We start from the raw sequence: 14,245 nt of genomic DNA on the forward strand, positions 1-14,245 counted from the left end.
TATAACATCTAGATGGTCTCACTTGGTGATTTAGCCCCAAAAACAACATCCTAAGTTCATGGCTCCCAAAATAGCTCATAAAGCTCCAAGGGTTAAGGTCTCTGGACCTCTTTGAGTCTACATCCAAAGCATAAACTTGAGAGGGGACCAATGCCTCCATATATCCATCCTCTAAAGGGGTTAGAAAACCCTAACTCTAAGAATCAACACCAATCTGAAGAAGGTCTGAATAAATACCTCAAGATGAAGTCTGTGAACTCTGAAATCACCAGAATCGCACCTCCTTCAGCCTCCTCTTGCCTTGGTCACCTCCTTCTTGCAATTACACCAACAAAATTATCAAGAATGGCCTCTCCTTCCTCACAAACGCTCTAGATCTCTTAGGGTTTCTCTCTGGGGTTTGGTAGCCGCAAATGACGGCCCTAAGGGCCTTTAAATAGGTCCCAAACCCAGGAAATTAGGGTTTCATTAAACAGCGTGGACTCGCAGAGTCCACTCATGAACCCGTCGAGTCTAGCTGTGAACACCCAGATACGAATCCGCGACCATACTCGGCTAGTCTGAACACCAACTCGCTGAGTCCCCCCCCCCCCTCCCCAACCTCAAAAATAAAGGAATAAATAATATACCTGGGAATCCGGGTGTTACAAGTCGTGATGAGTTGGGATCTCATTGAGTGAGCTCGCACGTCGTGGCCAAGGTTGGCCACGATGTGAGATGTGGTTTTTGGGCTTTTGGGCCTTCTTTTTCTATATGTGGGCCTTTTGGCGCTTGGACCCATTTGGAGCTTTGGGTATCTTTTAGTAATTTAGGCCTCCTTGGATTAGGCCCAACATCAAGTCTTGCCCTTTCCCTTAGGCTCAGATGTACCTGAAACAAATCAACAAACTGTAAGCTAATGCTTAGTGAGTTCCCCAGAGCATACCCCACACAGTCTACATAATCATATATACATATTAGCTATAAAAGCTACATAAACTATATAAGCCATGCATACAAACATATAGGGATGTTGTGGGCTCCTCCCAAGGTCTTACTCCAGGATGCCATGGACTCCCCCACATGGTCTTACACCTAAGTACCATGGGCTCCTCCCATGGTCTTTAGCTAGAAAGCCATGGGCTCCCCCACATGGTCTGGCATCCGAGTTCCATGGGCTCCCCTCATGGTCTTGACCTGAAATGCCATGGGATCCCCCACATGGTCTTACATCCAAGTGTCATGGGCTCCCCCCATGGTCTTTAATTGGAAAGCCATGGGCTCCCCCGCATGGTCTTACATCCAAGCATCGTGGGATCCCCCCATGGTCTTTCATGCAAGTATACAACATATATAACTAGCATACCACCTAACATATAACCAACTAACATGCCACATATCACCGCATCAACTAATATACCACATATCATAGAATGGGCCAGCCTTGGTGCCTTCGAACCATTGGTATGGTGAGGAGACTCACCTCTAAAAAATGTTGAACCGATAAGATAAGATCAGATAAGTCCCAACATGCAACTCCAACTCAACTGCCTACAATCATCATGTGACTGGTTTTGTCAAAATCCCGAAATACCAAAAATACCCTCAAAGTCAAACTTGGTCAACCATGGTTAACAGTCAAAGTCAACAGTCCATGTTAACCCAACTCATCGAGTGCATCTAGCAACTCGTCGAGTTCCTTTAGTGTTCAAAAAACGGGGGAAAACGCTAACCAACTCGCCGAGTTATCAGATTAACTAGCCGAGTTATCTCATTAGACCGAAAACGGGAAAAACCCGATCCAACTCGTCGAGTCGCCAGAGCAACTCATTAAGTTTTCCCTTGCCTCAACATAATCAGTCCTTCCAGTCAAATCAAAACCTCCAAAGTACAGATCCAGTCCCTTAAGACCGAAATACCATGTAAAGTTGCAAACTTTACGTGCATGCATGACCTCAAATGGCTAAAACACTAAAACTAGGGTTCATACAATGTTTAGGAGATGGAAAAGGGCCTAGACTAGGTAAATGGAGAAACATTATGTCTATGAAGACCTAGAGGTGTCCAGATCTGGAACCATATCCTCATGACATTCCAAGTCCGAGTATGACACCCTATTGCACCAAAAGTGACCATATTCTTCCATAAGATGAGATCTAAGCAAATAGAGATCAAGGTAGCAACTTTTTACCTCCAAGTGGATGCTAACACTAGGTAGATGTTGGATCTAAAGCCATCTCCTCACTTCAATCTCTTCAACCTTCAAGTTTCCTTCCAAAAAGCACAAGATTCACTCTCCAAAGCTCACACACACTCAAGAAGGCACTAAAGCGCGACTAGGGTTTCTCTCTGGACAGATAGGACAATGAGGGAGGCCAAAAATGACCCATAAGCTCCTTAAATAGGGTACAAACCCCTGAAAATTAGCATTTTCCTTTACAGTGTCTACTCGTCGAGTTAGGGTCTTCCAACTCGTCGAGTAGACCCTAAGACCCACGTCCAAAATCAATCTCTACTTGTCGAGTTGGGCTCCCCAGCTCGTCGAGTCCTAGTACAAAACCCTAAAAACTTAAAAATCAAATGATACCTGGAACAAACGTTACATTATAGTATATAACTATTATCCAACTAAGATTGAGCAAGATGTATGTTGTAAACGAATCCCACATAACCAATTACAACTTGATATTTTTTTTAATCAACTCATGTATTACACAGTCTCACACTTAGTAGACAATACTAATAATTTTTACTTTTGATCACAATTCACCAAGATGTCAAGGACCAACTAAATCATACCATTTAGGGTATAATGATTGTTTTTATCATCAATAAAAACATTGTTTTTGTTATGAGAGGGAAGCTATAGGTTGCCATCTACGCACTCACCGGTGACCACTGTACAATGTCTTAACCATCATATATCAAAATCCGTTTTAAAAACATTATTTTTGATATTAAAATTATTCAAGTCATATTTTATAATACAAATTTGATAAATAATTAAAATCTTTCCATTAATACACCTTTTGTCTGTTTTTTTTTTCTACTATATTCGCATGATAAATTATGTCGGATTTTTTTGAGCTATCTCCTTTTCGGAATATAAATGGAAGAGAAGTATGTAGAACTTTAAAATAAAGTGGCTTTAATGCTTTATTGTGCGCTGGGGCATCAATTTGGGTTATTTATGTGGGCAATGTCAAACTCGTAATATTCAAGTTTTCTCTAATATTAGGTTAGAGATAGTGATAATATCCTTGTCTCTCACACACACACATATATATATATATATATATATATATATATATATATATATATATATATATATATATATATATATATATATATATATATATATATATATATATATATTTAATGTGATGTCATTTTTTTTTCTCTTAATACCTTACGATATCATTTTTTAGTGTATGTGTCATTTTTTTTACCAACTCATTAAAACATTATTTTTAGCATTTCATAAGGAGTGATAGCATTCTTAATATTTTTTTTTTCATTTACAAATTTAATTAAATTATATTTTTTTAAAATACAAACAGTTAATATTAAATAAATTTAATTTTTTTAAACAACAAACAATTAATATCAAATAAATTATATTTTTTAAAACACAAACATTTCATATTAAATTAAAAAAGTTACAATAAATTAAAACTTCAATAGATTATGAAACATGAATGATTATTTATATTGGTTGAAAGAGGTGTTCAAATTTTGAATTTTAAAAGCAAAAAAAGGCTACATTTCATTAAAAAAATGAAGTTGTTTTTTTAAATGAAAGGTTTTGTTTAAAAAAATAAAATGGTCAATTTATGTATACTGAAAGTATATTTAGTCTGATTTCGTTAAAAAACCAATAAAGATTTTGATTTCATTTAAAAACAATAGTGTTTTTTTTCTTGTAAATGAAATCGGAATAAATATACTTTCGGTATATGTAAATTGAACATTTTTTTAAACATAACATTTCATTTTTTTTAAAAAAACATCTTCATTTTAAAAAAAATCTAGTATTTTTGCTTTTAAAAATTCAAATTTTAAACACCTCTTTCAACCAATATAAATAATCATTGACATTTTATAATCTATTTAGTTTTTAATTTATTGTAAACTTTTAATTTAATATGAATGGCTGATATTTTAAAAAATATAATTTATTTGATATTAATTGTTTGTGGTTTAAAAAAATAAATTTGTTTAATATTAGTTGTTTGTAATTTAAAAATATAAAATTTTATTAATTTAAAAAAATATATAAAAAAATTATATGAGAGATACCACTTCCTATCAAATGTTAAGAATAATATGCTACCGAGATGACAAGCAAAATAATGACATGATAGTAAAAAATATGGCAAAATGCTAGGAATGTTACCATTCTTTCTAGCCATAATATTATCATTTATTTTTCATAATTTCATTAAAAAAATATATGTGTTAGTATTGAGTTAGAAATGGATAACGGGTACCATACCCTTTTTGTACTTTCGTCGTTTGTAAAATTGTTTAAAAAATATTGGTATAAGTTATAAAACTAATATATTTTCGTCCTGCAAAAACATATTAGAGTAAATTATAGTTTTGGTTCCATGGTTTGGTCGTATTTTTGGTTCAACTATTGAAAAATGGACGAGACATATTCATGTGGTTTAACCTTTATCCATATAAAAAACATTTTTGTTTACTTTTACATATTTATTTTTTAATTTCTTTTAATTGTTTTCTTATTATTTTAATTAAATAAATATAAAAACAGTCACCCACCATTCTCACCCTCACTTCCTTAGTCACACCCACCCCACACCTCCTACTAACTCTCCCATTTCATACTCACATTGCCCCCGGCCCATCTCACTTTCTTTTTGTCGGACCACCACAATCTCTACGTCATCGGACCATCATCAACTATGTATTTGTTTGTGTTTAGCCAAAAACCCCACCACATCAACATCCCTCTTCCTAGACACACACACACACACACACACTCTCTCTCTCTCTCTCTCTCTCTCTCTCTATATATATATATATATATATATATATATATATATATATATATATATATGCTAGAAACCGCCGCCGAAACCATCTTCATCCTCCGTTGGTGGTTTAGATCTATGAAAATCGACATAAGGTTTAAAATCAATCAGTGACTACAGTTGAGATTGCAGAGCTAGAGAGATGTGTTTTTAGATTTGAGGGAGATAAGTGTCAAGTAGAAGGAGGTGGTTGACGGCAGATGGTGGAGATTGGATGGTGGTGTAGTGGCCAGTGGTGAGGTTTCATTGGGTTAAGGAATGAGAGATATGGGTGAGGGTAGGGGTAGGGGAGAAGGAGGTGGTTGGCAGCTGATGGTGGTGGAAACGGTGATGGTAGGCGGATTTAAGGTGTTGATGTCCTTGAGAGTGTGTAGGTGTTCTTAAGAGGGTTTGTCTATATCCTTGATAGTGTATGTTTGTGTCTCTTTTGTGAAAAAAAAATATAAAAAAAAGAGTTGAGTGGTGGCGGGCAGAGAGAGAGAGAGAGAGATAGAGAGAGGGATAAGGGAGAGAGAGAGAGAGAAAGGGATGTTGGATTAGGTGTCTACGTTCATAACTATTTCTGGAATGTACTTGACCCGATTAGCATGGTCCATTTGGGTTGCATGACATTGCAACACTTGGATAGACTAAATGAGAGAAATGACACTTAAGGATTATTAATATATTATAAGTTCTAATATATTGATAATATTATTTAATTATTATTGATCAAAGAATTAATTTGCACATAGCTCAGTTATAGGACTCATTATAAACATTAACCGGAATATATATATATATATATATATATATATATATATATATATATATATATATATATCACTACAGACCATGAGATTGGTTGCTTTCAAAACTATTTTAAGTATGAAATTATTTATGTAACAGTACAGTTTGGTTTTCAAGTATATTTAAGGATTCTTTACAAACACGGTTTTAAGTATGGATTTACTTATACCAATATACATTTTGGCTTTCAAAGGCTCTTTACAAACACAATTTTATGTATTGTTAAACTTACAAAGAAAATAATGTTTAGACTTTTTAAAAGTATTATTGTTGTTAGCAGAAAACCTATAACTCTCACCAACCTTGTGTTGGCCCTCAAAACTACATGTATTCTCAGGAAATCACTAAACAGAAATTCAAGATGGATTGGATTACATGTGACCTAGTTTACTTGTTGTTGTATTATATACCTATCCTTTATGGTAATTCATGTATTATTATTATTATTATTATTATTATTATTATTATTATTATTATTATTATTATTATTATTATTTGTAAAAACCTTGTATTCAAATATCAAGATTGAACATGAATGCTATATTGTTTATTGTTGTACTTGTAATATATATTTAGTTTACCTGTGATCCATAAACTTAGTCGCACAGTCCGGCGTGTTCTGCCGCCTCGGATGGGGGTGTGACAGTACACATTCATCAACAGCAATGAAGATTCTACACTTTAATATTACTCTGATTTTCAATAAATATATGTTGGAATAAACTATTTTCTTAATAATGGATTTATAATGGGATAGTTTTACTCTAATAAAAATGCAAACTTTTGGTTGTAAAAATGAGACGTTACAACATAATACGATTTTCTCTTATTTTGGGAAATTTGATTGTTTCTTTCTTGCCAAATGTGGTAAACAACTCCAACAAGAATAAGTTTGTGGATAATCGGTCTAAATGGCTTTATTCATCATATGTTGTATCTTGGCTCTTTTGCTAATTGGAGCTCATGGTTTACTCATTTGCACTTACTCTTGTTGGTTAAGGTCTTTTTAGAAGCTTCTTGTTTCACACTTCGGTAGTTACTTTGGTTGTTTCAAAATAATAACTTTTTGGTATTAATAAACAGAAAGAATGCGGATAGGATTGTGACTAGGAGTGTTTGTTTGGATGGATCGGTTTGATCCGATCCAATCAAGTAAATCCAAATTGATTTTGGTTTTCAAAACATGATCCGAATAGTCCAAAATAAATTCATATCCGATCCGATCCGATCCAATCACAATTCGGTTGGATCGGTTTTTATAATTCAGTTTTCAAAACACTTTAAAACGACATATAATTATAATATTACCTAATTTTACACAAGTAACAAAAACAAATTATATTTAGTTGTGATTTGAAATCTATAAGCGACTACTAAGAAGATATATTAGAGTTAAATATTTTATAGATAGAAAGCTTTTGAGAGATAATGCGTATTAATGTTTTTTATCAGATGAAACGTTTTGAACCTATTTGAAAAAATAAATTACAAAATTAATAAATAACTATAGATATATATTATAAATAAATAAATAATAAATATTTATTCGGTTCTTTTGGACTATTCGGTTCTTATTTTATAAGCAAAAACCAATCCGAAATCCAAAATAATAATTCGGTTTTGTTGAAAACCAAACAAAAAACCGAATATTCGAACCAAATAGTCCAATCCAAATTATCCAATTGCACAATTCGATTTTATTCAAATAGTGAACAGCCTTAACTGTAACCCAATCATTCACTTGGGTGTGGAGTAGATATAGAAAATGTCTTATTAATTGGGTTGGTTGAATTAAGATCCGATTCTTGTAACTCCACGAATCTCTCTATTTTTTAGTCTAGCTCCTTGCTAACGTACTCAAATTTATGTTGTAAAAAAGATACTAAATTTGTTCCCACTCAACTTCAACTAGATGCAGTGTTTTAAAAACCGGTTTGAACCGGGAACCGAAGGTGAGGGCGGTTCGATTTGGACCGGTTTGATAATGATTTTCTGACCGGATTGAACCGGCCGGTTTTGGTAAAAAAACGGTTCAACCGGCTGAATTGAATCGGAATGGACCGGGTTAAACCGGACGTTCTTGGATTTTTGTGTTTGTTTTGGGCTTTTTTGTTTGATTTTGACTTCTATAATGATTGTTTTTATATGTTGCATTCTATTTATATTTGTAATACTAAAAAGATGACAAGTTTTGTAAACAATGTATGTAGGATAATAAAAACATATAAAAATATAGAAACGGTTTGACCATTCGGTTGAACCGGTTAAACCGATTGAACCGGAAAACGTCACCCGACCGGTTCAATTGAAAAACCGGTTTTTAAAACATTGACTAGATGTCATCTTTACGAATAGACCTTTACGACCTCTTTTAAAGTTGTATGTGTCAAGCTTCATATTGGTCCAGTAATTAGCTTGAAATGAGTATTAGTATTGGTCAAGTACTTAACTTGAAAAGGATATTAGAGATAAAATTTTATTTGATTTGATTTTTTAGATCATTGTAAAATGAGGATAATTTGTTATACATTATCCTTGCGTGAATGTTTTATGTGGTATATGTACCCATTAATGTAAATCATTCTCTTCAAGGTGAAAGACTAAATTATGTGGGAACATTAAAATTATCAAATTGATACTGATATCAATAGTTGTCGGAGATCCATATGGAGAGATTAAGTTCTTAAAATATGTTTTGCTTTAAAGGTCATATTGATCTTTGCTCCTTCACATTTTTTGAAATATTCTTTTTAGCCTTCTAAATTATTTATAATGTACATGGTCATATAATTTGTAGAGTCCAATTTTTTATGTATCTATTTATATTATTATATATAAAAAAAAGTCTTTGAAATTAAATCGTCGTAAACAACCGAAAAAAATGAATAAAATTAGAGCCAAAATTGATGTAAGAGACAAAGAAAATTTAACCATTTCTTCCTGCATCTAAGCAATTAATCATTATTTTATTTAAAAAAATATTGTTAAGTGCATCATTTTTCTATTTACTCCGGAGCCTCAAATCGGATTGAATCGACCATGATTTTGTAACATAGCTTCAAGTAGGGTGGAAAATCAGACATTTGTGTCGTGTTTTTTTTTTTTTTTGACACGACAAAGTTTTATTGAACACGAACACGTCATGATACAATGTTATGTTACTAACACGAAAGAAAACCAATTAAAAAACGACAAACATAACATGATAAAGATAACATAAAATAATAATTAGTTTATTTAATTAATATTTAATCATATATAACACAATAAACACGAAAAACACAACAAAATAATACTAAATCGTGTCAATTTTGTATTAAATTTTGAAAACAAACATGACACGACATCGTATTTTTTACCATTTAAAAAAAACATGAATTCAAATTTTAGTTTCATCCCAATTCTGTTTCATGTTATGTATTTTTATGGTATGGTATCAATTGTTGCCCCAAGCCTCCAACTATGAAGTCCAAAAGTAGCATCAAACACATTTTAAACATGCTTACGTTTATAATATTGAAAACAAAATTCTAAAGTTACAAAAATGTAAGATATAAATATTGATACGTATTAACTTTAAAATCTCGAAAAAAATCTATTTAATGCGTAACGAATGCTTAGTATTTCACTCTCTCGAATCATGTATATCCATAAGCAAAACAAACTCTAAAAATGTCATGATTGTAATATTTGGACAAGTACAGGGGTGTGAATCGCAAAATTACCATATTTTTAAAGCGCACTTGCATGCATTTAAGCCCCATAGGTTCCCTATCAAAAAGACCAAGCAGAGGAGAGCGTGGGTGCATTCCTCTAATAGTTCAGCCTCAGGCGAATAAAGTGGGCTCACATTTTCTCTCGATCTTTCCCTATTCAGGTCACTTTTCAATTAATTTTGGATTAATTTCATCATGCTTTCAATCAATTTCATGTTTGATCGACAATTTCGTTAATTCCGATTGTGATTATCACTTCGTTGTTATAGATTTAAATAAACAGTTTTGGAAAATTCAAATGCAATTTCACTCGTATCAATTTTGTTTATTCATTTCTACAGTTGCTTGTCTCTGTTGCAAAATTCAATCTGATCTCAGGAGATGCTTAAGATCCCAGAACATCAAGTCGCCGGACACCATGCTAGTAATGGAACCCTTGGCCCTCTCATTGACGATTCAGGTCGTTTTTACAAGCCTCTCCAAGGCGATGAACGTGGGTCAGCTGAAGCAGCCTTCTATAAACAATTTTCTTCAAACACACAAATCCCAGATCATATTCGCAAATTCTTCCCCATCTTCTATGGCACTCAAGTCATGACTGCATCCGATGGATCTGAACACCCTCACATCGTGTTACAAGATCTTACTTCATCACGCCTGAATCCCACCATCATGGACATCAAAATCGGGTCAAGAACCTTCGGGCACGAAGCTTCGGATGCCTACATTGCAAAGTGCTTGAAAAGAGATCGCGAGACAACTAGTCTTCAATTAGGGTTCAGGATATCCGGTTTGCAAGTTTACATTAATGATGAATCCGGGTTCTATAAGCCTCCTAGAGATGATGTCCTGAAAAGTGGTTTAGACGATGTTAGATTTCTTTTTAGGAGATTTGTGTCGTCTAATCTAGCTCCAGCTGCAGTCCCACAAGAGCTAGAAGCGAACGCTGCTTTAGCGTCCAACGTCTATGGTGGGACTGATGGGATTTTGGCTCAGTTGTTGGAGCTCAAGGCGTGGTTTGAAGATCAAACCATGTACCATTTTTGTGCTTGTTCGCTTCTTTTTATGTTTGAGAAGCGGTTGGCGTTAGAAGGCGTGAGGCCAAACGCTCAAGTCAAGATTATTGATTTTGCACATGTTACGGAGGGTAAAGGTGTGATTGATCATAACTTTTTGGGTGGATTATGCTCTTTGATAAAGTTCATATCGGAAGTGCTTGGAGATTGTGAAGAACATAAAACTGATCAGGAAGGAGATAGCTAGGCAAGAATCAGATGTCATCGATTATGGTTAATGGTTAATAGTTAAAGGGTGAATCGAATAAAGACTAGATATGGGGCTATATGCCCATTTTGATAAGGATCGATTTGAGTTGTATTTTATTATATACTCGATCAATACGTAAAATCAAAATAATTGGTTAAAAGAAAACTAGGTAAATGTGGCTACGTACTGTCACACAGGGAGATCATTTTAATAAAAAGTTTCATTATTATTGAAATAAGATACTTAATTACTATAATAAATTAATATTGTTATCGTGATACACATTAAAAACCAGTTCAAACCATATTGTTATCGTGATACACACATATTTATTAATATTGTTATCGTGATACACACATATTTATTAATGTATTAAAAATCAGTTCAAACCAGTTGGATCATTTGGATCGGGAACTGTATAAGTGAACGATTCAACTTGCACCGATTTTTTTATCTATTTTTAGACTAGAATAAACCGGACGGTTTTTACAAGAAAACGGTTGAACTAATTAAATTGAATAAAAACATATAGAAATAAAGTATTTTGCATAATAAATTTTAGTGATACTCGGTAATTTTGTTTGGCTCGGTCAAAAACCAATGACCCACCTCCTGACTCAGTCCCGTACAAAAAGAAGCTAACTTGGTCATTTTGCTTGATTTTCCTCATTTGTTCTTATCCCCAAAAAAGATTGTTCTTTACACCCTTCTTCTTCGTCGCCGAATTGATGAATGAACGCAACGCTATAACTCTATACGGTTAATCTACAGTAAATCTCGTTGTAATTTAACTCATTGAGTTTTACTGCATCTAATGTAAAATAAATTGGTTCATTTCAACTATTATAAGATACCAGATGATATCTTAATTTCAAATGTGTAAACTAGCAAACGAATCAACCAACTCAAACTGCAACCCTAGTTAATATGTCTGAAATACTGAAAATTTGTAATAAGCAGTTGTGATCGATGCAAACAATATAATATCATAGTATATGTTCTCATGTTTCAAAAAATATAAAGAACGTCCAAAACGGAGTTCATATGCAAAAGATGCGACAATTTTAAGAAAAAAAATAGTAAAACACTAACTTTCTTTAAATTGCTAAAAATGAATCGATCCGTTGAGGCAATTACACACCTCTGATGGGAATTCTGAGAGCATTTTTGGACTCTAGGCTATGGCCTAATATTTAATTTCATATTCAAAATATTTTTAGCGAAAATATTTGTAAAAGTCGAAAATTGAGCGTTACGGGTCATTTAGACGCGAAACTTTAAATGCGATTTCCCGGAGTTCTGTAACTCCAAAATTAATCCGTTTGAGCTTTTGGAATCCTTGAACCCGACTCTATCTAACGGCATTTTCGAAAAAAAAAATCTCGACATCGGAATCTCAATACACCAAGATAAGGTGGTTTTGGGCAATTTTAGCGGGTGTGACATCTTTGTGGGATCCACCATGACTCATTAGACACCAAAATCTGATTTGGATCACTTCTCTCTTGCCTAACCTACGATTTCTTCCTTCCTCTGTCCATACTTCATTGTGTACACTCTTTACCAAAGAGTACAAATATAAGGGGTGAGGTATGGCTCTCAAGAGTGTGTATGTGACCACCTCTAGCTATAAATAGAATGCATGAGACACTCTCAATCCTTATAAATCCCAAAAATCACCTCTCCCTATCTATCTTTAAGTCTCTTTCTCTCTAGATCACCACCATATCACCACCATAAGACCACCACTTCCCTACCCTTATACCACCAAAAATCACACCCAAACACCCCCTTGGCCACCATGATCAGCTCCCCACCCTCCCCTCTCCTCCCCTCATCGTCCACTTCTAAGAAAAAGAAAGAAAAACATGGTAGCAACCTTGCTGCCACCCTATTGCCGCCCCACTGCCACCATCGAACAAACCCCACTCCGGCGGAGATGCTGTTGTATTGCTACCTTGAAAGACCTCCCACGTCATCTCCTCCCCTCCCCACTCGTTAACCACCACCAGAAGAAGAAGACGGAGGCAACAAGAGGCTACTGGAAGCCTCTCGCCACCCCACTGTCACCTTCTGCCGCCAAAGGAATCATCGGCCACCACCACTACATGCTTTGATGTACAACCACCGTAAGTCCACCTCCACCCTCCTTTCATCGATCCATCAGTACTAGAAACAAAAACATGGTCGGCGGAATTTTTTGAGCTATGCATGTGTTCGACGATCAACAGGAGGTTAACACCTCCTGTTGCAAACTTCAATTAAATTGTCCATAATGCCCCCTCCTCTTCGAAAATCCTTTGCAAAACTAGTCCAAACCTTTCAATTTAATTAAAAATGTTTAAAACTCACCCTACCTCAAAATTTTCCTTCAACATAGGTCCTAACCATTTAAACCCTCATTTCATTTATTTAAATTATACCCTTCGTTGAAATTTATTTACAAAATAAGTCCTAAAAATATAAACCTCTATTTTAAATATTTAAAATAACCCCTCACTTGGAAATAGTTAACAAACTTAGTCCTATTTTATTTATTTAAATTAATAAATGAGCGTTATGCTTTTGGTTAAATTACCAAACAACCATCCACATATTAATTTATATTAAAATTTCCTAGGAAACTAAATTAAAAATGAAGGTTCATGTTAAAGGAAACACATCTCGATTCCTCGCATCAAATACTCGGAACGACCCGACACCCACACTTTAAGGGGATCGTTACGACCCCTCTTTTATATTTTTACATGTTTTGAGAGAGAATACATTTGCTATATGATATTAATTCATACAAAATACACATAAAATATTATTATTTTATGTAAATACTAGACAAGTTTATAAAACAATGGTTTGACATTTATATATCGCAAGTACATAAACTAGTTTCCAACATTAATATGTTCATATGTTATTCTGTTAGAATAATACGACTATTAAAATAACATATGCCTTGTTACTACAAAGTTTATACAAGAAACATACTTAGTTATAAAAGCTAGTGCCTTATACTATACATGCATACCAATTATGTTTGGCTTTTATAAACTCTATATAAATTCATTATGCCTAATAACTTATCCACTTATAAGTTAGGGCTGAGAGCTTTTCACCTACCTTAGTTAAGGGCTTTTTAGTGAGACTATATTCATTAGATAAGTCCAAACACTTAGCATACCCACACTACTATAACCGTTAATCTTCGAAGCAAGATACATATGTATAGATCTATACGAGGTTGACATCCCCGCCTGCGGTTGCTAGCAACAACCTCGATCGATCAATCGAAGCGGGTGATAAGTGTCTACTATCATTACTACGACGCATAATAAAGCGACATGGGGGAAGGTACATACAGTCACATAGCTCGGTTATAGGACTCACTATAAACATTAACTAAAAACTTTGTCTCTTACTACAAACCATGGGCTTGGTTGT

The 14,245-nt window shown here is 34.1% G+C and overlaps 1 protein-coding gene across 2 annotated transcripts; it reads left to right on the forward strand.

Annotated features, from left to right (window-relative positions):
- The first annotated feature begins 9,565 nt into the window (after nt 1-9,565).
- LOC145083790 (inositol polyphosphate multikinase beta-like) lies at nt 9,566-10,972 on the forward strand. 2 transcript variants are annotated; one of them, XM_079023405.1, is made up of 2 exons: nt 9,566-9,702; nt 9,883-10,972. In XM_079023405.1, exon 2 carries the CDS (start codon nt 9,923-9,925, stop codon nt 10,802-10,804), a length of 882 nt encoding a protein of 293 aa, XP_078879531.1. In that variant the 5' UTR covers nt 9,566-9,702; nt 9,883-9,922; the 3' UTR covers nt 10,805-10,972. The 2 variants fall into 2 exon arrangements, with proteins under 2 accessions (XP_078879531.1, XP_078879532.1); XM_079023406.1 differs by having other exon boundaries at nt 9,573-9,702; nt 9,920-10,972.
- The last annotated feature ends 3,273 nt before the right edge of the window (nt 10,973-14,245 follow it).

Source organism: Lactuca serriola, chromosome 1 (genome assembly GCF_051521515.1).
Source record: "Lactuca serriola cultivar US96UC23 chromosome 1, Lser_US96UC23_V15, whole genome shotgun sequence".
NCBI classification, from domain to species: domain Eukaryota; kingdom Viridiplantae; phylum Streptophyta; class Magnoliopsida; order Asterales; family Asteraceae; genus Lactuca; species Lactuca serriola.

Bases quoted from the DNA above. Each gene is read 5' to 3' on its own strand.
- LOC145083790 (XM_079023405.1), top strand. From the start codon at position 9,923: ATGCTTAAGATCCCAGAACATCAAGTCGCCGGACACCATGCTAGTAAT.